The sequence below is a fragment of the Oscarella lobularis genome, chromosome 16 (genome assembly GCF_947507565.1).
Source record: "Oscarella lobularis chromosome 16, ooOscLobu1.1, whole genome shotgun sequence".
In the NCBI taxonomy this organism is placed as follows: domain Eukaryota; kingdom Metazoa; phylum Porifera; class Homoscleromorpha; order Homosclerophorida; family Oscarellidae; genus Oscarella; species Oscarella lobularis.
This window is the reverse complement of record NC_089190.1, coordinates 35,476-60,038: the sequence shown is the minus strand read 5'-3', so window position 1 is coordinate 60,038 and position 24,563 is coordinate 35,476. Positions and strand designations below refer to the sequence as shown.

Here is a 24,563-nt window from a genome sequence, read left to right as displayed (position 1 = left end):
TTCCCATAATGCGGTTTTCTTCTTCCCATAATCAGAGATAATGCGGGGACTTCATACGGGGCCTCGCTTTCTCGCCTTGAAATTTCGCCGCCCGACGCCGCCGAAACCTCGCGTCGACCGCGCCTTGCGACGCTCCGAACGCCCTTCCGCGCGATCGATTGAACGGGCGATCGTCGGGACCCCCGCGCCGCCGATCGCGCCCAACTTCGAAACGCGACGTCTCGCGCGGGTGCTCGATCAGTCCGCATAGACCGATCGCCGCCGTTACGTCGCGTTTCGCGACAGTGCTTATAGCCGTAGAGTGCGCTATCAATCTTTTCGCCGCTGCCATCTTCCTTTGTCTTTCCGTTTTTCCATGGCTTCTTCCACGCAATCTACGCCTCGCAGTGACGTCCCAGCGACTCCCGGTAAAGTGTGAGTCAAATCGTAGTGATTTCTCTCATGGTACGCTGAAGCGTCTATATATTTATGAGTCAAATCGTAGTCATTTCTCTCATTGTTCGCTAGAGTGTCTTGATATTTATGAGTCAAATCGTACTGATTTCTATACCTCGTGATTCCCGATACCTGATTATGTAGGCGGAAGCTGCGCGCGTGTGAGAACGGCGGAGAATTAAATTTCTTCGAACAGGATGCTTTTCTTTGTTCTCCTCCTCTCGTTTTTTGGCGTTGTTCAGGTTCGAGCTTCTCTGTTCCAGAGTCTCATTTTATTTTTACTTAACCAGGAAGGGAATAGCCTTCTATAATTGAGCTTTTTTAGGCCGACGGAAAGTTAGAAATCGAATTGGTCAAATATAAGCATTCTGCTAGCAAGGATTTCAAAGGTAGCTGCTGTGACTCTTACGTCCGGTTCGACTGCTCGAACGACTGCGATAACTATTTTATCATTTGCTATCGCGACTACGATCCGCGGACGCGTCGTGTCAGCGATTGCGTGGAGACGCGCAAGACTGGCATATTTGGCGACCGCTTTACTTTTAAAGTTGGCAAGGACTTGCTGGGAAATTCCCTCGACAATCCCTTCAAAATTAACTTTAATGGAGCGTGGGACGTATGAAATGGAGTTGTTCTAGGAAATTGTTTAGCCTTATTGTTTGTTTTAGAATTCGTTTTCTTTGAAGATCGATATTTTGGATAGGGACAGATTCAATAGGGACGATTTAGTTGACGTGCTAACAGCAAATTTTGCAAATGCTGCTATCTCATCCGCGTGGACGTCTTTGACAATGAAGGGGAAGTTCAGCAAACGGCTTGTTTTGAAGTGGCGCGTTCAATGCAGACCCAACTTTTACGGAGACTGCTCTGTGTTGTGCGTACCTCACGACTCCGACTCCGACGGACACTATAGCTGCGACAGAACGACAGGCGAGCGAATATGCACGAAAGGGTGGACTGGAAATAAATGCATAACGCGTACGAATCTATATCAGTAATTGTCCAAGTTTTTCATGTTTCCTTTATCATATAGCTGTATGTGCAAACTGCAGTCGCCATGGCCGTTGTGTGAAGCCCAACGAGTGCCAGTAAGTTTGTATTTACATGAGGATAAGATTTCTTTATACTTATTGATATTATTAGATGCACTTCGGGCTGGACTGGAAAATCCTGTGAGAAGTGCGTCCCAAACCAAAGCTGTGGTCTCTACCTGTGTATATTTATTTTCAAAGCGATATTTACTCTTTTTGTCTTGTTTAAGTTAATGGGTTCTGTGTTCGAGGCAATGACTGCGTTTGCTACTCTCCTTGGATTGGGCAGCACTGTGACAGACGTGCGCGACAACGTTTTAATAATATCAATGTTTTTTTTTCTGATTTGGACTTTTTCAGAGCAAACCGGATGCAATGAATTTTTTTGTCTTAACGGAGGAACGTGCGTTGTTCACAGAGACAATGTCAGGTGTTCATGTTTGTCTGACTACAATGGAACCAATTGTGCTATCGGTACGGAAAGTATCTGTGTACACTGAATTCAAGTACACGATCATATGTTCTTAGATGTGAATCAGTGTCGTAGTGACCCTTGCCTGCACGGCGGAACTTGTCGCAGTCTTCCAAATGACTATTTGTGCCTTTGCCCTTCAGGCTACTCCGGAAAGACTTGCTCACAAGGCGAGAGATCTTTCTATAAAGAAAATACCTTTGAACACGTTTTTCCTAAATCAGATATCGACGAATGCCTCATTAATGCCTGTTTGTATGGAAACTGCACTGACTCGATAAACGATTTCTTTTGCACGTGCCACCCTGGATTCACCGGGCCCCATTGCGCTACAGGTAAAATAATATCATTCCAAAAACGACTTTTTGGAAATATCTATTTTTTGAAGACGTTGACGAATGTGCTTCTGATGTGAACAACTGCGGATCTGGAATGTCGTGCGAGAATACCTTTGGCGGTCACACATGCAAATGCAAGTTAGGCTACGAGGAGACTCCGGACGGTCTCTCGTGTAAGCCTATTCAATGCGACGCTCTCTCGTATTTATCCAACACAACAACGAGCGTGCAATTTTCGAGCGAAAATCGTCAAGTTAATTCGACAGCGAACATTACCTGTCTAAAAGGATTCTTTATGAATCAGACGACTCCATTGCGTCTTCTTTGCCTTGGTGACGGACTCTGGGACGGCGATCCAGAAGCGTGTGAAGGTAATGGCAGTGATAGTCGAAGCAAACTTCTAAAATCCTTTGACACCTTTTAGATATAGACGAATGTTTGGTGTCGTCTTGTCTTTCGGACGAAGTGTGTTACAACACGAGGGGCTCGTATGAGTGCCGCTCGAGAGAGAGAAGTGGAGTCAATTCGACCATTTCGCCTTCGACCATTTCACCATGTTCACCTGGAAATTGCAATCAGAGTAACGGTAGGTGCATTGGCAGGAAGGTTATGAGAAAAGCATAGGAAAGAAGACTGATTTCATTCACCTTGTTCTTTGTCCTTGACGTATATGTCGATATTATTTTAATTGCGTACGAGGTTTTAACTGAAATTCAGTCTTTCTTCCATAGAACTCTCGCCTAGCACTTAAAATAGCAATCATGATAGATGCTGTATGTTAGCTTGGGTTACCATTTCGTTTTATCTAATTTTTTTTCATTTTTCGTACGTTAATTAAATGTAGTTCAGGGTTTAGAGCAGGTGAATCCCACTTTCCTTGCCTATAGTAATTGATCTTATATGTTTAGATCATCTCAATGACGATCATGTCTTTGATACGTCTCATGGTGGCTCCCAGTCTGCGGGTCTCTACGTCGGCATAGCTTTAGGGCTTCTCGTTTGTTTTGCTATCATTGTTGCCGCTGTAATCGCGTTTCGACGGCAAGTCAAGCTGCGTTCAAGTGAAGTTTTTGCATCTGCTGCATCTGCTGCCTCGCCTGTGCCGGACACCGTTGGAGGCTCGTCGACTTCTACAAGCGTTTGTCTAAAACTGGCGACCGAAACTGACAACGCTGTCACAGCAGTAAAACGTGATGCTGAACCTACCTATGAAGTTATTCCATCTGATGCTAATCAGTATGAGGATATGACTGGACTATCGAAATCCAAGTCCAAGTCACGCTCTGCTGACAATCCTACCTATGCTTCATTAAACATTCAAAACGCTGAAGGAGAATTAGCGGCCGAAAGAAGCGTGAACAAAAGAAATCCTATATATGGTCTCAATACTCAGGATTTCAGGACGTTTGAAATGAAAAAAATTGTCAGCTAAGTTTACGGTGAATCTTGATTCCGGAATGCTGAAAAGATAGTTTTTCGTTTTAGCCCATGTTGTTAGTAAGCGTCACGTCATAGTTTTGTGTGACTTAAGTTAGGTTTCTTTTGTTAGAATTATCGCTTAATCCTGTTTTGTAATTGCTCTTTTTTCACTAAAATCAGCCTGTGAGATCTGCGAAATCAATGCGGTCGACGCGCCTTTCATTTTGCTGTTTTGTCTAACATTGAAAATTCCCGTATACAGTGGGAAAACGGCTTCTTGCTAAAAAACCTAGAAAAGAGGAGGAGCCACGATTTTTTATACGGGACATACGAGTACTGCTCCTCCTCTTTTCGGTTTTTTAGCGAGAAGCCGTTTTCCTACCGTATACGGGAGTTTCCAATGTAAAAGAAAAGTAGTCGTGTCAATGATTGATTTATTTTAAAGAAAGCTATTCTGTCCGAACAGTTACCTTAGAGAATCTCACAACAACAATTACAAAAAAGATTGCGTCCATTTCTTTTATCTACAATGATGGGCGTTTCTAATAACGTCGTAATTGCTCACGCCCACTCACGTGCGAACCCTACACCCAATACCCATGGCGTCGAAAGGCGGAGCAAGAAACGCAAAACTGAAGCTCTTCGCAATCGGTTGCGGCATTTTGGTGATTGCTATTGCGTCAATACCGTCGCTCGTCTTCCTGTTTCCACACTGGGACTTCACCTCAGAACGTTTGGTACTCATTACTTATACATGTTCACTATAGACTAGCACTTCATCTTGTTCACTTCAAGGAGCAAATCGTTGCCAACAGGAATGTTTCTTTTGTGAACGGGAGCAGCTGTGATGTCGATATTACGTTGTCTAGTAGCGTGGCGACAGATTTATTGGAGAAACCTGATGTACAGGAACGTCTATTCGGTATCATTCCTTCTCTACTCCCTTTACTAAGCACGCCCAAGTGCTCTCAGCTTTTGGACGTTTTTTTGCAACGACGTAGCAGTGAGTCTGTTTTTCAAACTTTTACTCCGTTTGAAATTCGAGGCATAATGCGTACGTTGAACGTCTCTTTTGATGAGCTGAAAACAGGCCTTCGTGATGCAAATATCAGCAGTGCGGCGGTTCTTTCATTAATGAATTCATATTGTCTCAATCGGTTTTCAGATTTTGGTAATTTTTTAAAGAGCATTTTCGACCTTGTGAGTTTTGATGTTTAGGATGCCAAAGAGATTTGACATTGCGAAATGACTCCAGTCCGTGCTGTTACGTTTCTTGTCTCAATTGGAACTGGATTGGGGAGTCGAAAAGAAAGATCGATTCAATACTTTTTGTCGTTACGGCAATTGTTGGTTTTGTGGTACTTGTTGCAGCAACAGTTTCAATAATCGCAATCAAATCGAAGTAAGCGAATACTTTCAGCACGCTCCACAAATTAGAAGCACCTATCTTAGCTCGCAAACAGGTAGTGCGGATACCGTTATTAATTTTTATATCTTTCACAGGCAAAAGTTTCCTCACCTAATGGTTTCCTTTTATATTTTGCTTTCTCTTATGATGTTGCGTAAGTCTTTGATCTGTCTTTTTGCTATCTTTAAATCAAAGAGTTTAACTTGCAGCATTTTCCGAATCGGTTGGGCGACTTCTTGGACGAGAAGAAGCAATTTGCTGCGGTGAACAAGACCTTCTGAAAGCTTTGCGGTCGGATTCTTGTACTTTCTCAATCGTTCGCAGTATGAACCTTTAGTTAATGCCTATATGCTGCTCATTATTATTGTTTCCATAGCAATGATTCAAAATTTTGGCTACGTTTCTGGCGTTTCGTGGTGCGTCGTTGGTTTTGTGAATCTTTGGATCGCCGTTGTTTTATCAAAAAGCCGCCTGTTTGCTACTCGAAAAAACACGATTCATGCCGTTGAGGCCTCCTTGGTTTGGGGCACCGCTTTCGTGCTCGCAGTCTGTCCCTACTGGCTCGAAGGAGGAAGTGCGTATTACAATCCTCTCCTTTGCTACTCCTGCTCAACAATCAAAAACACGCTTTTTTATAATTTGTTTCTCGTTTTACCGCTGCAAGTAAACGTCGCCGTGGGCGGACTATGCGCTGTTCATCTGGTTTACACACTAAAGAAGCAGGTAAAAACTTAGTATTGAAGCCTGAAAACGGTGTACTGTACCTTAGTAAAACAAATTATAAATTATAAATTTCATATCATATGAATTAATTAATCTGCCTAACTGCATGTGTTTACAAAACGAGACACTATAGAGGCACCGTTATGTTCCTACCTTGGAGACACTTGTTCAATTTTTCAGAATTTCAACCGGCAAGAGCTTTTTTCCTCTGTTCAACTTCAGGATTCTAAGCAGAAGAAGCACGTCAGTCAGTTGGATGATCTTCAGCGTCGTTTCGCCTTTTTGCTCGTCGTCGTCTTCGTCGTGGAAATCGTCATTATTATTAATAGTTTCATCGTATTTACGGTTCGAAATCAGGTGGATTTGAATAACTTTGGAAGTTACGTCGAATGCGTTTATCTTGATTTGGACGACGAGTGTCAGAGCAAAGAAAAGTCGACAATTGGTGACGTCACGTTTGCTTTTTTGATTGTCTATCGCCTCGCTTTCTTGGGATCTCTCTTTTTTCTCATTGTCTTCTTTTGGACGGCCAAGGACTTTCGAAAGTTTTGGAAGAACTTTTACGAGCGTTGCTCCAAGCGAACTCGGTCTGAAGATAAGGTGGACCTGAACAAGAGCTGCTCCGAGAGAAGTTCCAACACTCAGAGAGGAGCACATACTGACCTTGAGATGACGTAGCTTACGAAACAGCAGCTGGGTGTTTTATATTTTTAATTACCGAGATAGTCACATGATTATGTGGTTTCTACAATTTAATTATTCAACCAACACGATGATTCAAACACTATTAAGGGTATAGTGCGTGAGCTGTGGATACTAAAGACGCTTCGAAGTAAAAGGAAAGTTTAAAATTGCTGCAAACACAGAAATATCGGTGATCACAGAAGTATCTGTAATCACGGGGGTATCTGTGATTACAGCGTATATGTGATCACCGGGTATCTGTAATCACAAAGGTATCGGTGATCACAGGGGTATCTATGGTCACAGGGGTCACAGAGTGTATCTGTGATGACAGGGTATCTGTGATAACAGGGTATCTGTGATGACAGGATGTCTGTGATGACAGGGCGTCTGTGATGACAGGGTATCTGTGATCACGTGGTATCTGTGATTACAGGGGTATCTGCGGTCACAGGGGTATCTGTGATCACAGGGCATCTGTGTTCACAGTGATCACAGAGGTATCTGTGATCACAAAGCTAGTTATTCACCTGATTATATCTGGGTTTTCTACAAGATAATTAATCGACCAGCACAATGATTCAAACACTTACGAAAGAAGTGTCCGTGAGCTGTGGACACTAGACGCTTTGATGACAAAAGAAAATTGCGGCAAAAAATAGAAGATTCTCTAAGATTCGGTAAATCACCGGACCCGGGTGCAGCATGGTGAGTCGTCCTCATTCGAGTTATTAGCTCGGCTACGCGGATAGGCTACCTCATTCAACAGGCGTTCATGTTTGCATGTCTTTCTGATGTTTAGATGCTCACGTTTGGCCGAAATGCATTTCTAATGTCGGCACGACATCACCAGTAACATCACTGAGCGCGACAAAGCAGATGAAACGTCGGTGCCAATTGGCGAGAAAAACAGAAGGACGAGAACGTTGAGCATGCGCATTGGCTGAGAATTTATAGAAATTATTTGCTATTGATACTAGGCAGTTTCTGGGAGTAGGATTCGCTTCCTGAATTTTTACCCAGCAATGGTGGTGGTCATGGTGGTGGTGGTGGTCATTTTGATGGTGGTGGTGGTCATGGTGATGATGGTAGTGGTGGTGGTGGTGGTGGTGGTCATGGTGATGGAGGTAGTGTTGGTGGTGGTAATGGTGGTGGTAATGGTGGTGGTATTGGGGGAAAAAAGGAGGTTTCCTACTACCTAGCTACCTAGCTACCTAGCTATTAAATAAATAATAACTACACTACTTAGATAATAATTAATTGATTAAATATTATTAGCGTAATTACCTTGTATCTTGAAATGATGTCAGATGACGTTGGCGGGCATCGGCATCGGCAGGCATCGGCATCGGCATCGGCATTGGCGGCGGGCATAGGCATCGGCGGCGGGCATAGGAGTTGGCATCGGCATCGGCGGCGGGCATCGGTATCGGCGCGTGCATCGGCGCGTGCATCGGCGGGCATTGGCATGGGCGGGCATGGGCGCAGGCTTCGGCGCGGGCATCGGCGGGCATGGCATGGGCGGGCATGGGCGCAGGCATCGGCATCGGCGCGGCGTCGACTTGGACTCTCCCTCTGCATGAAAAGAAAAAAATATATTAGCATTCCCAAAAATCTAAAGATCTTAGGCTGTGCTTCGCTGTCCATGCAGGCGATTGTCCTTCCGTCCCACAGCAAGAACGATCTACATATGAAAAAAAGCGAGAAAAGGCAACGAGTAAATAGATACAGATACCACTACTGAATCCAATGCCAGGCGCGAGGCGACGATCTCCATCCGTGCAAAGAAAATCTTAAAAAAAAGAAAAAGGAAATCATAACTAAAAAATGATACAGAAAACCCTTCGACGGCTTCGTCATCAGTTCCGCCGTCTTCATCTATAGTAGATCTATACTATAAAAAGAAGCAAGCAAAAGAAAAAGCGAAATACTAGATACAGATACCTCGTTCAATCTTCGTCTACTTACCACACCTGCGACGATTGTCCCGTCCTCTTGCAGTCGTCTCGAGCCTAAAACTCAAGAGAAAGTATACTAGAAAAGGTGCCTAAACCATACAGATACCTGGCCTTCGTCTCATCTTCTTCTCTTTGTCGTTGGCCCGTCTAAATCTAGAAAGAAAGAAAGCAAAAGAAAATGTGAGGGTGTCATACAGATACCTCGTTTGTTGGCCGGAGATCCTTGGCAGGGCCGGCGTAGTAGACTCCCCTTCACGCACCTAACGTTCCTAAAGAAAGAACGAGTACGAAGAAACTGTGAATTCCCATACAGAAACCTCGTATATTTGTCGTCTTCGTCCACTTCACCTTGCGACATGCGACGGCCTGCCAACGGCAATAGATGAGTAAAAATACATACATTAACACGATAATAGTATAGATTAAAATAATATTTATTTCAGTTTTAATATTTGTTATTATATCCTCCTATCCTACTACCTAAAACTAAATCTCTAAAAAGACATGATCAATGGACACATGGAAAATTCGATGGACAGGGAGTGGACATGGATAATGGACTGAAGGTGAAGACACGATAATGAAGAATGGCAATGAAAAATAATAATGAAGATGGGTCATGGAAAACCTAAAATCTGCTAAAAAATGACCACACCCACAACGTAGGCGCGGTCAACACGTGCTTGCTTTCTTCATCACGAATAAAACCTGGAAATGATATTGCTTACCTTTTCTCGGCTTACCATAGTGTCGCCACAGTTTGTCGACGCGCCCTCGCTTCGAAAAAAACACGAATCCTAAAAAGGGGCCCCAGTCAGAAACAACGCCTCTGGTATCGTAACGCCTTGCGCTCGGCGAACCTTCACATCTCCAAACAACAGTTCGTACACACAGTAACGCCTTTTCGCCGAAAAAGGCGACGATCGCGACGAGGCCCTAAAAGGGGTCCTTCTTCGTTTGCGTCACTGCAGTCCACTTTGGAGCCCTTTGAATGCAGCGAGCGAGACAATCGTGACGAATATCGTCTTATCGAACGACGAAGCTGGAAATAGGAGAGATTTTGAAGCGAAATCGAGCCAAATTCGCGTAGAATCTTACCTCAGCTGAGTTTTCGCGTCGAACGCCTTCGAGAAGTCGCGATGAGTTCGAGCGATCGCCCGTAGAGCGAGTTGAAGGCGCAAAGAGCGGTGCGAGCTGTGCGATTGCCTTCGGTGCGGATACTGCTGGAGCGAAACCGACCAATGGGAAAGGACGACGGACACGTGACAATGACGTCGCCTGTCTAATCACGTGTCAAGTTTTTTCTGTCGCTATCACGTGCCACACGTGCCACACGTGCCGAAATTCAAGCTCTGCAATGAAAATAATCTAAGGATCTCAATCTTTTGACCAAATTCAATAATCAGTATCCTAACCAAACGCAAAATAATTCAACTGAAGAAGAAAAGAAAAAAAACTGTTTGAACTAAACTTCTTGGAGAAAAACTCAATTCAAGTCAATGAAGCAAACCCTATCACCATGACGACAAGACTGCTGAAAAGCGTCCGTTTGAAACAAAACGTGGGTCGGATTGTCTTGGTAGCGTATTGAGGCCGGATGGTCTTCTTTTATCTTCCCAATTCAAGAAACCCTTCGTCTTCAATCCGTTGCGACGATACTAAAATAAAGAGGTACCTCTGTATTGGTATTCTAATAAAATCATAAAGAATGCCTGACCCATGAGTTGTTCAAACAAATCCATATCCAAATCATGACCGATGTAAATATATCATCGAGAAAGCACATATGTGTTGTGAAGCAAGACGTCTTTCAATTGAGGATTGAGGATTTCGTTTGGATCTTAACACGCAACCGAATAATCTATGAAAACTTTTCTCTTCTGCATTTATGAGAAATTCTTACTTACTTGAGAGTAAATCAAGAATTGAACTCTTCTTGTTCATCGCTTTCAAAATCTAAGAAGGAAAAGTGTGAATCACGCAAATTTATTTTATTTATTATTAGGCTGACGTCGAGTTGGTCCATTGTTCGTCCTAACAGGCAAATCGTTTCGTTCTATAAAGGTCTAGGCGTCTTCTGCAATCTCGGACATTCGCTCTTGTGCATTGTCCACTCCACTTTCTGCAGAAAAAATAAATAAATAACAAGAGTAAAATATACTGAGAGCTAGGATCGTCGACAGTCATATTCGTGAATAAAAAAAGATGCACGAGTTCATGTTTACCATACCTACGCAGAGTGACAACTACAACGCGGGGGCGTGTCCTTGTACCTGGCAATGCTTTCCGCAGCGACGTGCGAATTGGCACTTCGAGCATCTATACAGCTTTTTTTGACCTGCGAGAAGCGATGTGAACAAGGTAAACGTCTTTTCGGCTGCTTTTGGACCTGGGGAAACATTCGTGGCACACTATATCTCCTCCATGACATCCTTTACGACGAACGCGAACGGCTTTTCTTCCATGACGATTACTCCTTGAGCAATTGGTGTCTCTGCTACGTAGCCTCTTCCTTTGGTTTCGATTGCAACCTCTTGCACGAAGCTTTTAGCCGCCATCTTGGACTCGTAGTCAAAGACCCGTAATGTCCGGGTTTGGGAATGCGCGCCACTATTGAGGCCTAGGGTACAAGTTTATCGCATTCGCTACTTTGTACCGCTAATTTAATCTGTTCAGCGCCGGCCTACAATGCAAAAAATAAAGAATTCATTTATATACAGTAGACAACGTGCTGTTTCATTGAAAGAAGGAACTTCTCAAATAGTCCGAGAAGAATTTCGATCTGTTAGTCTGTGTTGAAATCGAAGGATGATGTTCGTATAAATGAACTAATGGGACCACGTGCTTATGACGCAATTTCTTCTGCGCACGCTCGTTCTACGGGTTGGACTTTTGGCGGCGAAATGGAGAAAGTAAGCGTTTTTCCGCTTGTTGAAATTGAAGCCATTGCTCTACGTAAAGAACGAAGAGGAAACATTGATCGTGACAAGGGAAAAAAGCTCCGAAGGCCGTTCGGAATCGCTCTTCTTAGGCGAAGTCTTTTTTTACGTCGTGCAGGGACTTTTCGGCATCGACTCAGTTCTTTTCTTCTTCTAGGAGTCGGATCGAGCAAAGCGATTCAGTTTTCTCCTCGAGCGCGCTGAATTGTACACGAAAGATTCGAAACTTCGTCCAAAAATGCAGCACGAGCTAATAAAAGCTTTGAATGAGGACGAACGAAGCGTTTCTGAAGAGTGAGTTGAGGAGGGTCCCCCGAGATCTTTTTGTGTGGGCGTGCCTCATTTTGTGATAGGCGTTCTAAAGACGAATTTACAGTGAAAGAGCAGTCGCATTATCTTACGTCGTTTTCGTTGTCTCCTTCTTGTACGCGTTACGAAGTGTTTGCTCATGTTTTTTCACCGTCTTTGTGCAGACATTGAAAACGGTGAAATGAGAGATTATCAAATACGTGGTCTCAACTGGTTGATATCGTTATTCGATCAGCGATCAAATGGGATTTTGGCGGATGAGATGGTAACCATTTGTCGTAATTCATTGCATGATTTGATTTTTTTAGGGTCTGGGGAAGACGTTGCAGACAATTGCTTTCCTTGGCTATCTGAAGTATTTGCGAGCCGTAGACGGTCCTCATCTCATCATCGCTCCCAAATCGACTCTTCACAATTGGATGGCTGAATTCGAGCGCTGGTGTCCCACCTTGAAGGCAATATTACTCATCGGAAACAAAGAAACTAGGGTTCGTGAGAAGAAGCAAAGATCTATATATTAATTATATTTTACTAAGGCTTCGTTTGTCAAGTTGACACTTCTTCCTGGCCAGTGGGACGTTTGCATCACGTCTTATGAAATCGTTGTTCTTGAGAAGCGTTATCTGAAGAAGTTTATTTGGAAATACGTTGTTATTGACGAGGCACATCGGATAAAGAATGACGGAGCAAAGGTACGATTTGTCTTCTTTGTCTTTAATTGAAATAAAATAGTATGATTTTTAGTTGTCGAAAGTTGTTCGCCAATTGAAGTCAGAGAATCGTCTTCTTCTCACGGGAACGCCTCTGCAGAACGACCTCCACGAACTCTGGTCCTTGCTCAATTTTATTTTACCAGATGTCTTTAATTCTTCTGAAGTGAAAGCTGCATTAGGAAAAACTCTTTGTGTCTCCACACTACACCGTTTTTTAGGACTTTGATGCTTGGTTTGATGTAACCAAACTGGAGGACAACGAATTGGTCGTGAAAAGACTTCATGGTGTAAGTAAAGTCGTATATGGCCCTGAATCTTTTTTTCACATCTCGGTTTAGATTCTTCGCCCGTTTCTGTTACGTCGTGTGAAATCGGACGTGGAGAAAAGTCTTTTACCGAAGGTCGAGACGAAAATCTACGTAGGACTGAGTGAAATGCAGAGGGATTTGTAAGGATTAATACGACTCTGTCATATTGCACGTGTTGTGAATTCTATTCTAAGGTACATCAAAATTCTTCTCAAGGACGTCAATTTTTTTAATGGCGTGGGAAAATTGAACAAGACGCAACTCCTCAACATGCTTATGCAACTTCGAAAGTGCGCCAATCATCCGTATTTATTCGATGGAATTGAACGAGGACCACCTTACAAATCGGGCCCACACTTGGTCTCCAATTCCGGCAAGATGGTTATCCTAGACAGACTTCTCACCAAACTCAAGAAACAAGGCAGGCCTAAGGAATGTATGTACTCATATATGATTTCTATTTGTTTTAGGCTCGAGAGTCTTACTCTTTAGTCAGTTGACTCGCGTTCTAGACATCCTTGAGGACTACATGATCTGGAAAGACTATCGCTATTGTCGTCTGGACGGAAACACGTCGCACACTGATCGTGAGGAGTCCATTGCGAGTTTCAATGCTTCTGAGAGCGACGTCTTTGTCTTCTTGCTGAGCACGCGTGCCGGCGGCTTGGGCATTAATCTGGCTACAGCCGACATCGTCATACTCTACGACAGCGACTGGAATCCGCAAGTTGATCTTCAGGCTATGGTAAGCTAATTATGTCCATCCCACGAGCCACTAAAGCAAAGTAGTAATTTCTTTTCTTTAGGACCGTGCTCATCGTATTGGGCAGACGAAGCAGGTACGTGTCTTTCGACTGATCACTGAGCACACTGTTGAGGAGATGATGGTCAATCGAGCCGAGCGAAAGCTTCGACTTGATCGTGTCGTCATTCAGCAAGGTCTGGTTCATAGACTTTCCTCTCGAAGAAGCTGATTCTGTTGCTTCTTTAGGTCGGTTTTTGTCTGCTCCTACGAAATTAGTTAGCGAACAGGAAGCGCTCTCATTGATTCGTCATGGGGCCAGTCACGTGTTTTCGTCGAAGGGTTCAACTGTTTCTGATGCTGACATTGAAACTATACTAGCTGAAAGCGAGAAAAGGGTAGGCGAAGCTTTGTTCATTTTTTCACATTTGAATGTTTTTTTAGACACAGGAAATGGGAGAGAAATTGACTGAGGAGCTGGGAGAAGAGTCGTTCCGAAAATTCACATTTGACACTATACACGAGTTTGAAGGAAAGGACTATCGAAAAGAGAGAGAGAAGGTGGGTAATTTCTTTTCTATAGGCCATATTCGAAACAATTGTTTACATTCTAGATCATTCCGGCCGAGCATTCAATAGAATTACCCAAGCGAAAGGTTGAATTTGCATTGCAGTATACGCCTTTCGTTAGGTATCAAAGTCTTTTGTCTTGTTACATTTATAGGCTCCTTTTCCAAAACAGCCTACTCTTTGCGACTTTCAATTCTTTCCTCGTAAACTGTTTGAGCTTTATCACCGAGAGATTCTCGCGTATAGAAAATCGACTGGATGCAAGGTGAGTTACAAGGTCTGGTTTCCCGACGAATTTAATAGGCTAAGACTGAGTTTCTCGACGATCATTACTTAGCTACGGCGGAAAATTTAGTGACTTGAGGCAGTTGATATTTGGGTAGTAAGCGGGCTAGTTATAAGAACGCGCTGATTGTCGATAGTAGTCACTTTATTAGATTTAACACGTGTACTGACCGATTAATTGACAACTGTCAGCTGTGGCAGATGACAGCTCCGGTACAGGTCTGACAGATTGCAACACTGACTGGTGCCAGACAGAATTGATATAACTTATAGATCTGACGTTTGACAGCTCTCGTCGACAGTTGACAGTTCTGACAGTTGGCAGTTCTGACAGTTGACAGTTCTGACAGTTGACAGAATAATTACATGTATTAACCTAATTAGGTTCCCTTGAATCTGGACGTCTCTGATCCGATTCGGACGCAGCAGGCAGAACAAGAGGAAATAGACAATGCGCAACCGCTAACCGTTGAAGAAGAGCAGCTAAAGGAGAGTCTTTTGAAGGAGGGTTTCACCGAGTGGTCCCGAGAAGACTTCATTCAATTTGTGAATTCCTGCGAACTTTATGGGCGCGATGACGTGGAAAATATTTGCCGCGACGTCGACGGAAAGACGCCGGCCGAAGTGCGAGTGTTTTGTCAATGATTTTATTTTTGACGTCACTATTTTACGTTTTCAGGTAAAGTCGTACTACGACGTGTTTTGGAGGAGAGTAGACGAACTCGAGAACAAAGATAGAATACTCGCTCAGATTGACAGGGGGGTGTTGAAGATCCAGACGAAGCGAGCTTTAGATGCGAAGGTAAGGCGCACCGTGGGCTGGGCTTTTCATGCAGCTGAGCAATAGCGTTGTTTCTCATTCAGCTGGCTGGATATTTCTTTTCCCATAAGGAGATCAATATCCAATCCGCAGCTAATTGTGAAGAAGAAAAAGATCACTTTTCTGTAAGCATTTTTGTTGTTTTCAATTAAAATAGGAGCTATCTAGCGGGATCGTCTTTCTATATCATAGACCCGCTCGCTTTTTGCATTGGATCAAGAAAAGGAGAACGCCTGCAAGGGAGAAGAAGCTCCTGAGGTGCCAAGTTTAATTGAATGTTTTCTTTTCGAAAATGTCTTTTTTAGGGGTTGAAGAGAAAGTGGAAGGATCTTGCTGACGTTTCAGTGGGTCCATTTGCGAAAGTTGCAAAAGTTACAAGCGTCATCTTTCACGCTTGAACTGTTGACAAACCGTGTTTTTTGATTTCCGAGTTTTATGAGAGCTAAGTAAAGAGACTTGTTTCGCGCGTCATCACCTCAACGTCATCAGCAGAGAGCCAACGTGCGCTACATGTCTTGAATGAGTTCGAATCTAACCGACGTCCAGCTTATTGTTCGCTTGCGAAGGCTTGGCTTTAACCCAGGCCCGATTACGAACGCTTCTACTCGAAAATACTGGCACGATCAGCTACGAAAGACGAAAGGGGACCCTAGTAGCGTCGTCAGCCAACCGCGGCGTCGAATCGAGCCACGAAGCGTCGATGAGACCGACGGGATAGTTCGAAGACGTATCCAGAGGAGTTCGAAGAATCGACGATGGCTTATTTGGGATTTGCCCAACGGTTTTATCGTTGGTGGAACGATCTTTTCTCTTGGCGTATTTATCTATATTGCCTATGTCCTAATCGCCGAATCGGCGAGAGAGAAAGAGCTTCGAGCAAAAGACAGTAGGAAAACTTCTTTTTGAATGTTTTGTATAGGTATTTTTTCTAGTTTTTCTACGTTGCCAGGGTGATAGCGACATGAATAAGGTAATGGCAAATATTGGGGAAGGTGCATGAATCTAATTGGAGGGATATCGTAGACGTTTTGCATTGAAGACGATTCACTTGTTCGAATTATGGGAGTTGCTGTGGAAATGGGAGAAATACTTAGCACCATAGCAGGTAACAGTGTTTCTTTGTGTAGAGAATAAAAAATTGGATGACATCTTCTCTAGGGCGTTATGACTGCCAGTTGGGAGTTAAAAGTCGAAGCTTGACACTGAAAGAACTGAAAGAAATGATTCAGAAAGATACAAGGTAAAAGTAGCTTGATTGATTTTTTAGTGGGTCTCCCCAGAACTAATTGATTCGGAAAACATGGCTTGTCTATTGGCTAGTCCTGACCTTCATGAAGGTTACTATTCCTCGTTGTATTGTGTGTCACTACAATGCACAATAGGGTGCTCCTATAACTAATCGACTCTCACATCTCTGCTAATATATGGACTTCTGTATACAGTAGTCCTCTAGTCGACTCTCACTATGCATGACTATTAATTTGCCGGCGTATATGACATATAGGGACTCGGATATTGAAGCAGTTCTCTTTCTCTTTCTAGTCAATCCTCACTGGCAGATGAAGTAATTATCATACATTGATGATACGCTAACAACTTCATACTCTTTTTTCTTTTTAGACTTCGTTCGTCTGATGGTTCTGTTTTGAATGATTTGGAGAGTATAGACGTGATCGCTACTCTCGAATCAGAGACGCCTTTTCATCCGTTCAGCTGTCAATTTTTCATGGCTCTAGAAAAGTTACGTCGACTCGTCTTCATAGTCATTTCAGGTACGTAAAAAGTACGATCACTCCATTGTGAACAAAGGCACTCTAGTCCCTTTAACTTGTCTACTTCTCGTACGTCTTGCTTATTGGTATAAAAAGCGAAAAGAGAAAGACGAGAAGTTGATGTTCGCCTTAGTCAATGGAATAATAGGTACAGATGCAAATATAATATTTATTTGTCTAATTATATATTGTAATACAGAAGCGGTGGAGGAACAGTCAAAACGCCGCGCACGAAAACCTTACATAGCCCAAAAAGTCTTACGCGACAAACTAATTTCGCCTCGTGATCGGTACTGAATGTTGATTCTGAAAATATACTATTCATCTCTGTTTAGAAAATCCATGGCTCGATATTGGACGATGGCAGTCGACTGGTTAGCGGAAAACGAGTCGCGTCTTCGTCTTGGTACGGTGCGCGTTGCCGGCGAAGACGTCTCCGCGTGGATGTGGATCGGTGCAACTGCAGTGAGTCAAGAACTGTCGGATAATGATGATAATTAATTAAAAAATCTTTGCTGTGCTTGCAAACCTTTATCTTGCCATCGTTTCCCTGTAGGTGTATAGAAGAGAGTGTCGTCTGATTAATTTATTAATTTTTCCTAATTTTTTTCTAAAGCTTAGGGCCTGTTTTTACTAAACCTGAGGCAGTCTAAAGCACGACAGCAGGGATTAGGCTCAGAGTCTAAATCACGGCACCTTACATTTTATATAAAACTTCACTCCTCCTGAATTTTATACGTCACTTTATTGAATAGGCTCAGAGTCTAAACCCCGGCAGAAAATGTAAAAGTCCTTTTAATTGAATTTTCAGTGCACTGAAACAAGACAGAGTACACTTACTGACTAGTTTCAAACGATAGGTGCTTCAGGCTTTCAAACGACCACGTCAATATATAGGGACTTGGGTATAGAGATGCCGGCACAGATCTAAGCGTGCTATGGCTCGTGCGAAAGCTCTATCCTCGAGCATATTTGGTGGTTTTTAATCAGTTCAGTCGTTTAGGCGCAATGCCGGTCTAAGTGAATTGGTTTCGTTTCCTAGGGGCAGGTGTTGATGATGGTTTCATGGTGATGTTTTATTTTAGTATGGAAAAAAAACAATCAGCTACCTGTCTGGTCTAACTATGAAGAATTAACTGATAAGTCTTCAAAGAAATAAATAATTAAAGACTCTTAGGTGTTCATAAAGTTTGGTTACCAAATTCCATAGAGAAAAGGTACGTGTAATATTATTACGGGTCCCTTTTCTTGTCAAAGCTTCGCTGTTTGATTGGCATATTGTATTTAAACGAGTCAAATGCAATACTCTCATGACTGTATATAGAGATAACGAGTGCCTTCAAATGTACATACAATATATAGGAGTAACCGCCGGCAGATGACGTAGAAATGTTGACATTACTCATTCTCATTAGCCGGGAGTGAAAGGATCGCGTGATCCAATGGTAATTAGATGCTGCACCAGTTTGCATGGTCACAAACTCAGCTTGAAGAGATCATTTTTTTATTGGGCAACGTTGCCTAATAATTTCCTGCTAAGTTTCTCATATTTTTTCAGAGATTCTTCACTGACAGGAATACTAGGATCTTTTGCTTTGTCGTCCCAATAGCGCATGCGAAGAATTGCCCGAAACGAGGGAAAATTTTCAAAGTCCCTCGCTTCTTCTTCACTCATAGCTCCACCTTGATGAACCAACGTACCTTTACTAGCATCAGAGAGAGACTCGTAATAATGAGGCTCTTTATAGACCAGATATCTTAAATAATTAATCAAAAAAAAGAATGTATTATGAAAAAAAGTGCGACTAGAAAATTATTTTTTACCGTTTAGCTGACACGTGACCTCGAACGATGTTACAAATCGTATCGGAGAATCCGATCGATTTTAAATAACGAGCGCCCACTTCTTCGTGATTTACTGTACCTAGTTGACCCATTCGACCGTACGACGAGTCTTTGAGACCGATTAGGTGACCGACGTCGTGAAAAAACGCGCCTAATACGACGTCTTCGTCGTAGCCTTCTTTTTCAGCGAGTTCTGCGCATTGAACCATATGCTGAATTTGCGAAACAGACTCTCCAATGTAGTCCGTGTTGCCATAGTCGCGATAGAGCGCAAAAAGGCTCGTAATACGTTCTCCAGTGTCCGCCATCTTTTGGGTAAACGCGCGCTAACGATGTGGAACATTCTCGTCAATTTTGCGCGTTCCCGCTTTCCAGTCATCGTTTTGCCGGTGGCCATTGCTATAGGCGCAGTGGGTTATGGTTTAGAATCGAAGTTTCGCAGCCAAAAAGTCGTCACTCATCCGAAAAGCGTCCAAGAGGAAAGAGATGAGAGATTGCTACGAGAATTGAGCGAGGGCAAGACTCTCGATCAAGGACCGAGCATTCTCGAATGGCAGCCAGGACGGGGAATGACCGAAAAGGAGCGAATGCGAGGGAAAAAGACAGTCGATTAGAGATACGAAATTGCTTTGTCAAATCCGTGGTCAAATTGTGCAATTGCGTACTCTTTTAATTAAATAAAAATAGTGAAATGCTTTTTTCACCGTCTTTCATTTATCTAATTTATTCCTTATCTAATGTTCTGAAATCCGATGTCTTTTTGAAGATCTTATTGTGCAGAGATAGCTTACGTCATGGACCATGTGAGGAAGGATGACGTCATGCAAACCAAGGCATAATTTCATAAAAAACCAGGCGCACTTTGAAAGTAAAATAGGATGACTCTCTTGAAATTGTCCGGGACCTTACCTTGTTCTGAAGTCACGTGAAGAGTTCCATGCACGCGAAGCGCAGTTTTTTTCTTCCTTCTCATATCGCTTCGGATGGGCGGAAATATGTTCATCCATCAATCCATCCATCCATCCATCAATCCATCCATCCATCCATCCATCCATCCATCAATCAATCCATCCATCCATCCATCCATATCCATCCATCTATCCATCCATCCGTCCATCCATCCATCCGCAGTAGTTGTAGTAGTTGCAGTAGTTGCAGTAGTTTCAGTCGTTGAGTTCATTGCAGTAGTTGTAGTCGTTGCAGTAGATGCAGTAGTAGTTGCAGTAGTTGTAGTAGTTGCAGTAGTTGTAGTAGTTGCAGTAGTTGTAGAAGTTGCAGTAGTTTCAGTCGTTGCAAGTCATAGTTGCAGTAGTTGCAGTAGTTGTAGTAGTAGCAGTCATTGCAGTAGTTGCAGTAGTTGCCGTAGTTGTAGTAGTTGCAGTAGTTGCAGAGATTACAGTCGTTGCAGTAGTTTCAGTCGTTGCAGTCATTGCAGTAGTTGCAGTCATTGCAGTAGTTGCAGTAGTTGGAGTGGTTGTAGTAGTTGTAGTAGTTGTAGTAGTTGCAGTAGTTGCAGTCATTGCAGTAGTTGCAGTAGTTGGAGTAGTTGGAGTAGTTGGAGTAGTTGTAGTAGTTGCAGTCATTGCAGTAGTTGTAGTAGTTGTAGTAGTTGCAGTCGTTGAAGTCATTGCAGTAGTTGTAGTAGTTGCAGTAGTTGCAGTCATTGCAGTAGTTGCAGTAGTTGGAGTGGTTGTAGTAGTTGTAGTAGTTGTAGTAGTTGCAGTCGTTGAAGTCATTGCAGTAGTTGTAGTAGTTGCAGTAGTTGCAGTCATTGCAGTAGTTGCAGTAGTTGGAGTAGTTGTAGTAGTTGTAGTAGTTGTAGTAGTTGCAGTAGTTGCAGTCATTGCAGTAGTTGCAGTAGTTGGAGTAGTTGGAGTAGTTGGAGTAGTTGTAGTAGTTGCAGTCATTGCAGTAGTTGTAGTAGTTGTAGTAGTTGCAGTCGTTGAAGTCATTGCAGTAGTTGTAGTAGTTGCAGTAGTTGCAGTCATTGCAGTAGTTGCAGTAGTTGGAGTGGTTGTAGTAGTTGTAGTAGTTGTAGTAGTTGCAGTCGTTGAAGTCATTGCAGTAGTTGTAGTAGTTGCAGTAGTTGCAGTCATTGCAGTAGTTGCAGTAGTTGGAGTAGTTGTAGTAGTTGTAGTAGTTGTAGTAGTTGCAGTAGTTGCAGTCATTGCAGTAGTTGCAGTAGTTGGAGTAGTTGGAGTAGTTGGAGTAGTTGTAGTAGTTGCAGTCATTGCAGTAGTTGTAGTAGTTGTAGTAGTTGCAGTAGTTGCAGTCATTGCAGTAGTTGCAGTAGTTGGAGTGGTTGTAGTAGTTGTAGTAGTTGTAGTAGTTATAGTAGTTGCAGTAGTTGTAGTAGTTGTAGTAGTTGCAGTAGTTGCAGTCATTGCAGTAGTTGCAGTAGTTGCAGTAGTTGTAGTAGTTGCAGTAGTTGGAGTAGTTGTAGTAGTTGCAGTCATTGCAGTAGTTGTAGTAGTTGTAGTAGTTGCAGTCGTTGAAGTCATTGCAGTAGTTGTAGTAGTTGCAGTAGTTGCAGTCATTGCAGTAGTTGCAGTAGTTGGAGTGGTTGTAGTAGTTGTAGTAGTTGTAGTAGTTGTAGTAGTTGCAGTCGTTGAAGTCATTGCAGTAGTTGTAGTAGTTGCAGTAGTTGCAGTCATTGCAGTAGTTGCAGTAGTTGGAGTAGTTGTAGTAGTTGTAGTAGTTGTAGTAGTTGCAGTAGTTGCAGTCATTGCAGTAGTTGCAGTAGTTGTAGTAGTTGTAGTAGTTGGAGTAGTTGTAGTAATTAGGTTAAATAATGAACTACTTATGGCATTCACCCGCAAATGATCCTGAACCGAGGCTTTGTCTAGACAGGTGAACTTCGTCTGGACTAATGTTCAACACGTCAGTGAACTCGTCGAGGCGTCGCTTCATCTCGTCACGAGATGCTTCAAGGGTTTCGCAGCGCGTCAATGCAACATTACGGTGGCTTTGCACTGATGTAAGTTCCTCCCTTAAAAGTTGAAAACTCTTAAAATTATACTTAATATTTCTCTTTGGAACCTGATGGAAGAAATCTGTTCGTCCTTTTGGCAAATTTGCTGCTCAAGGCGACCTTGAGCTGAAGATGCTTCCCTTTGAACAGACGCCAATTCTTGCCTATTATTAAAATTTGACACCAAAATTTTTATTATTTTTAATAAATAACCTGATTTGAGCCGTTTCTCCGTCTTTACGCTCCGTAAGACGATGAGAAGAGATCAGTTCTTCTCTGAAAACACAAAAATTCACGTTAAAAATTACATTAAACATATTTATAGTTACCATAAAAACAACAATATTTACAATATTACTTGACCTTATTTGAGTGATTTCTTCGTCTTTATCCTGAATAAAGCGTCGGGCAGAAGCCAGTTCTTGTCTGAATAAAGAATAAACTTACGTTATCATTTACAATTATCTTCAACGCAATAAACAACCTGATAGACGTTTTCTCTTCGTTCATTTCAGGGCATCTTCGTCGCAAGCGCTCCAACTCGTGTTGCATCATTTCAACATCTTCTCTGCCTCTTGGAATTGAAAGACGCCAAGATGAACGTTCTTGTTTAATTTTAATGAAGAGGTCGTTGTTTACGTCTGCAAAGAACGGTTAATTAATGAAACGTCACTAAATCAATTAGAATTTATTTACCCAGACAAAACTCGCTTAAAATGGACCTATACGACCAATCCCAATCGAATCCACCAGTGAAAATGACGCCAGTAGTCTTGTCTTTGGTCTGTACACAATAACATGAGTGCCCCAGAACTTTTCCCAATTGTGGATCGACGTCCATCTAAACCGAAAATTATTTAAACATTCAATAGAAATAAAATTATAACAACCTGATACGCTTTGGAATTGTCACAATCAAGAACGTAAACATAGTCAGAATTTGTTTTCTCAACCATTGAACCACCAACAAGAAGACAAATTGATTCGTCTTCTAATCCTTCTGCAACTAATTGACAAATCGTATGGCTATGTCTTGGTGATGGTTTCAGATCGAAATCAATGATCGTCCACAACTAAAAATATTACTAAACAGTATTTATATTTAACTATGCTGGTTTACTTTTCGATCTAAATTTATTAAAAGAGTGATTTTTTTTTTCTCCACGTTAATTCCATGAAGTAATGCTCGATGCTCGTCAATGGTTGCCATGGCAGCGGCAAAAAGTGGTTCTGGCCGTGTTCCACTTAATTCCAAATCCAACCACATTCCTAGATTATATTTCAAATATTTATCTAATTGATATTAAATTTATTGAGTCACCTTTTTCATTTCCCTCTTCAAGTTGAAATTCATAAATATCATTACTCCGGTTGGATTTATCCTGAGTTGCCCCAGACTGGAGTTGTTCGCGAGGAATCTTCTTTTCGCTCTGTCCCCCAAACATGATCATTCTTGATCTAATCGCACACAAACAGCAGAATGCGCGTTCGTGCGGTTTCTTTTCTCCGACGGGCGTCGCTACTTCGATCCATTGATAAACGATTCCTAGTCGAAGACCCTCTTTTGTGTATCCCCCGTATGAGTAGATCGATCATCTTGTCGATGACAACACATCGTGCTCCAAAACAAGGTGGAGGAATCGTTCGACCTCGAGTCAATCGACGGATCCATTTTTTTTCCGCTCTTCTAACATTCATCACAAAGATTTCATTGCGGGGAAAGTGTTTCAATCCATCGAAGCCACCGAAGAGATGAAGATGATCGTCGATCAACGCGCTTTCATGAAAAACCCGTTTCTCGGGCGAGATGGATTGAGAGTCATCTTCAGGGACGTCGTTTTTACGAAGCCACGCCATTTCTCTCGCAACCAGTGCGCACGCGCAGTAGTGTTAAAAGTAAATAAAACATCTATCTACGCGCAGTAGTGTTTCAATTTTTTTAGCTGTTTGGCCGGCTGTTTAATGAAAACTGCTGCATTTATCCCGTCCAGATGCGACGTCGAATGAGACGCTGGTCGTCGATCGTCGACATGTTTACTCTGGGAATCGGATCGGGGAAGCGATTCACGTTTATTCGCGTTGAAACCTTTTTTCGGCGTCGACGAGGAAGCCGAATAGGCCGCCTAAGATCAGATGGAAGACCGAGGATGGATGGCGAGCGACATCGACGTGAATCTGACGTGTGAGAAAGTAGAGAAAGGCAGGAGGGGCCCCTTTCCCTCTCTTTCGATTTATGAACGTTATTAATTTTATATCGTCTTTAGGCGGCATACAATGACGGACAGAAGAGGAACAGAGGCTTTCTGAAGCTATTGCGGACGTCGTGAAATTTGAGGCGCCTTTTTAGGATTTCTTTTCTGTACTGGAAATTAATGATTGATTGAAAGACGTCGAGATGGACTTTCTGCAGGAACTGACGTCCGCCTCGACGACAGAAGTTCTCGTTTAATTTTCATGAACGGGTCGTTCTTTACGTCTGCAAGGCAAGATTAATTAAGCAAACGTTGCTAAAACAATCAGAATTTATTTACCAAGAAAAAATCCGCTTAAAATTGGCCTAGGTGACCAATTCCAATCGACTCCACCACAGACAATGACGTCTGTAGTCTTGTCTTCGTTCTGCACACAATGACATGTGTGACCAAAAACTTTTCCCAATTGTGGATCGACGTCCATCTAAACTAATAGTCAAAAAATATGGAATAATTTTGTAATTATAAAAACCTGATACGCTTTAGAATTGTCACAATCCAGAACGTAAACATAGTCAGAATTTGTTTTGATCATTTGACCACCGACGAGAAGAAAAATTGATTCGTCT

The 24,563-nt window shown here is 42.6% G+C and overlaps 5 protein-coding genes and 3 long non-coding RNA genes across 13 annotated transcripts; 5 read left to right on the top strand and 3 right to left on the bottom strand.

The window, feature by feature from the left end:
- The first annotated feature begins 99 nt into the window (after positions 1-99).
- LOC136196532 (protein jagged-1b-like) lies at positions 100-3,893 on the top strand. Of its 4 annotated transcripts, none has more exons than XM_065986096.1 (13): positions 100-407; positions 580-677; positions 761-1,051; positions 1,104-1,413; positions 1,469-1,523; positions 1,579-1,637; positions 1,697-1,768; positions 1,827-1,940; positions 1,995-2,108; positions 2,163-2,273; positions 2,327-2,647; positions 2,701-2,862; positions 3,185-3,893. In XM_065986096.1, the coding sequence occupies exons 2-13, from the start codon at positions 633-635 to the stop codon at positions 3,706-3,708; spliced, it is 2,178 nt and encodes a 725-aa protein (XP_065842168.1). In that variant the 5' UTR covers positions 100-407; positions 580-632; the 3' UTR covers positions 3,709-3,893. The 4 variants fall into 4 exon arrangements, with proteins under 4 accessions (XP_065842168.1, XP_065842167.1, XP_065842166.1 ...); XM_065986095.1 differs by having other exon boundaries at positions 100-414; XM_065986094.1 differs by having other exon boundaries at positions 100-444; positions 508-677.
- Positions 3,894-4,166: 273 nt separating this feature from the next.
- LOC136196672 (uncharacterized) lies at positions 4,167-7,439 on the bottom strand. 3 transcript variants are annotated; one of them, XR_010672299.1, is made up of 7 exons: positions 7,321-7,439; positions 6,490-7,263; positions 6,105-6,432; positions 5,980-6,052; positions 5,759-5,814; positions 5,503-5,708; positions 4,167-5,447 (listed from the first exon to the last, which is right to left on the bottom strand). It is a non-coding gene; the product is annotated as an uncharacterized lncRNA (long non-coding RNA). The 3 variants fall into 3 exon arrangements; XR_010672300.1 differs by having other exon boundaries at positions 5,980-6,432; positions 6,490-6,571; positions 7,104-7,263; XR_010672298.1 differs by having other exon boundaries at positions 5,980-6,432.
- LOC136196671 (uncharacterized) lies at positions 4,242-6,594 on the top strand. The gene is made up of 7 exons (XM_065986269.1): positions 4,242-4,432; positions 4,491-4,866; positions 4,914-5,097; positions 5,199-5,257; positions 5,313-5,426; positions 5,480-5,826; positions 6,007-6,594. The coding sequence occupies exons 1-7, from the start codon at positions 4,295-4,297 to the stop codon at positions 6,502-6,504; spliced, it is 1,716 nt and encodes a 571-aa protein (XP_065842341.1). The 5' UTR covers positions 4,242-4,294; the 3' UTR covers positions 6,505-6,594.
- A 2,453-nt stretch (positions 7,440-9,892) lies between the features above and the next one.
- LOC136196952 (uncharacterized) lies at positions 9,893-10,809 on the bottom strand. Its single transcript, XR_010672331.1, has 5 exons — positions 10,742-10,809; positions 10,480-10,590; positions 10,376-10,424; positions 10,186-10,329; positions 9,893-10,126 (listed from the first exon to the last, which is right to left on the bottom strand). It is a non-coding gene; the product is annotated as an uncharacterized lncRNA (long non-coding RNA).
- Positions 10,810-11,344: 535 nt separating this feature from the next.
- Positions 11,345-13,711, top strand: LOC136196862 (SWI/SNF-related matrix-associated actin-dependent regulator of chromatin subfamily A member 5-like). Its single transcript, XM_065986523.1, has 13 exons — positions 11,345-11,380; positions 11,430-11,504; positions 11,565-11,701; positions 11,761-11,831; positions 11,881-11,981; positions 12,025-12,204; positions 12,253-12,408; positions 12,461-12,592; positions 12,648-12,716; positions 12,768-12,877; positions 12,932-13,158; positions 13,208-13,482; positions 13,544-13,711. Exons 1-13 carry the CDS (start codon positions 11,372-11,374, stop codon positions 13,709-13,711), a joined length of 1,710 nt encoding a protein of 569 aa, XP_065842595.1. The 5' UTR covers positions 11,345-11,371.
- Positions 13,712-14,722: 1,011 nt separating this feature from the next.
- LOC136196951 (uncharacterized) lies at positions 14,723-15,605 on the top strand. The gene is made up of 5 exons (XR_010672330.1): positions 14,723-14,958; positions 15,014-15,136; positions 15,199-15,279; positions 15,347-15,412; positions 15,460-15,605. It is a non-coding gene; the product is annotated as an uncharacterized lncRNA (long non-coding RNA).
- A 576-nt stretch (positions 15,606-16,181) lies between these two features.
- On the top strand, positions 16,182-17,568 carry LOC136196456 (LEM domain-containing protein 2-like). Its single transcript, XM_065986009.1, has 7 exons — positions 16,182-16,259; positions 16,313-16,394; positions 16,659-16,718; positions 16,775-16,926; positions 16,973-17,074; positions 17,126-17,216; positions 17,262-17,568. The coding sequence occupies exons 1-7, from the start codon at positions 16,214-16,216 to the stop codon at positions 17,425-17,427; spliced, it is 699 nt and encodes a 232-aa protein (XP_065842081.1). The 5' UTR covers positions 16,182-16,213; the 3' UTR covers positions 17,428-17,568.
- Positions 17,569-18,373: 805 nt separating this feature from the next.
- LOC136196531 (2-amino-1-hydroxyethylphosphonate dioxygenase (glycine-forming)-like) lies at positions 18,374-19,054 on the bottom strand. Its single transcript, XM_065986092.1, has 2 exons — positions 18,751-19,054; positions 18,374-18,683 (listed from the first exon to the last, which is right to left on the bottom strand). The coding sequence occupies exons 1-2, from the start codon at positions 18,978-18,980 to the stop codon at positions 18,431-18,433; spliced, it is 483 nt and encodes a 160-aa protein (XP_065842164.1). The 5' UTR covers positions 18,981-19,054; the 3' UTR covers positions 18,374-18,430.
- Between the last annotated feature and the right edge of the window lie 5,509 nt (positions 19,055-24,563).

Bases quoted from the DNA above. Each gene is read 5' to 3' on its own strand.
- LOC136196531 (XM_065986092.1), bottom strand. From the start codon at position 18,980: ATGGTTCAATGCGCAGAACTCGCTGAAAAAGAAGGCTACGACGAAGAC. The intron at 18,684-18,750 runs GTAAAAAATAAT...TAATTATTTAAG, and splicing joins GGTCACGTGTCAGCTAAACG to ATATCTGGTCTATAAAGAGC.
- LOC136196862 (XM_065986523.1), top strand. The intron at 12,878-12,931 runs GTAAGGATTAAT...TTCTATTCTAAG, and splicing joins AGTGAAATGCAGAGGGATTT to GTACATCAAAATTCTTCTCA. The intron at 13,483-13,543 runs GTAAGCTAATTA...TCTTTTCTTTAG, and splicing joins AAGTTGATCTTCAGGCTATG to GACCGTGCTCATCGTATTGG.
- LOC136196532 (XM_065986096.1), top strand. From the start codon at position 633: ATGCTTTTCTTTGTTCTCCTCCTCTCGTTTTTTGGCGTTGTTCAG. The intron at 1,769-1,826 runs GTGCGCGACAAC...GGACTTTTTCAG, and splicing joins TGGGCAGCACTGTGACAGAC to AGCAAACCGGATGCAATGAA. The intron at 2,274-2,326 runs GTAAAATAATAT...TATTTTTTGAAG, and splicing joins CGGGCCCCATTGCGCTACAG to ACGTTGACGAATGTGCTTCT.
- LOC136196671 (XM_065986269.1), top strand. From the start codon at position 4,295: ATGGCGTCGAAAGGCGGAGCAAGAAACGCAAAACTGAAGCTCTTCGCA. The intron at 4,433-4,490 runs GTACTCATTACT...GTTCACTTCAAG, and splicing joins ACTTCACCTCAGAACGTTTG to GAGCAAATCGTTGCCAACAG. The intron at 4,867-4,913 runs GTAATTTTTTAA...TTTGATGTTTAG, and splicing joins CAATCGGTTTTCAGATTTTG to GATGCCAAAGAGATTTGACA.
- LOC136196456 (XM_065986009.1), top strand. From the start codon at position 16,214: ATGGGAGTTGCTGTGGAAATGGGAGAAATACTTAGCACCATAGCAG. The intron at 16,260-16,312 runs GTAACAGTGTTT...CATCTTCTCTAG, and splicing joins AATACTTAGCACCATAGCAG to GGCGTTATGACTGCCAGTTG. The intron at 17,075-17,125 runs GTACAGATGCAA...ATTGTAATACAG, and splicing joins CTTAGTCAATGGAATAATAG to AAGCGGTGGAGGAACAGTCA.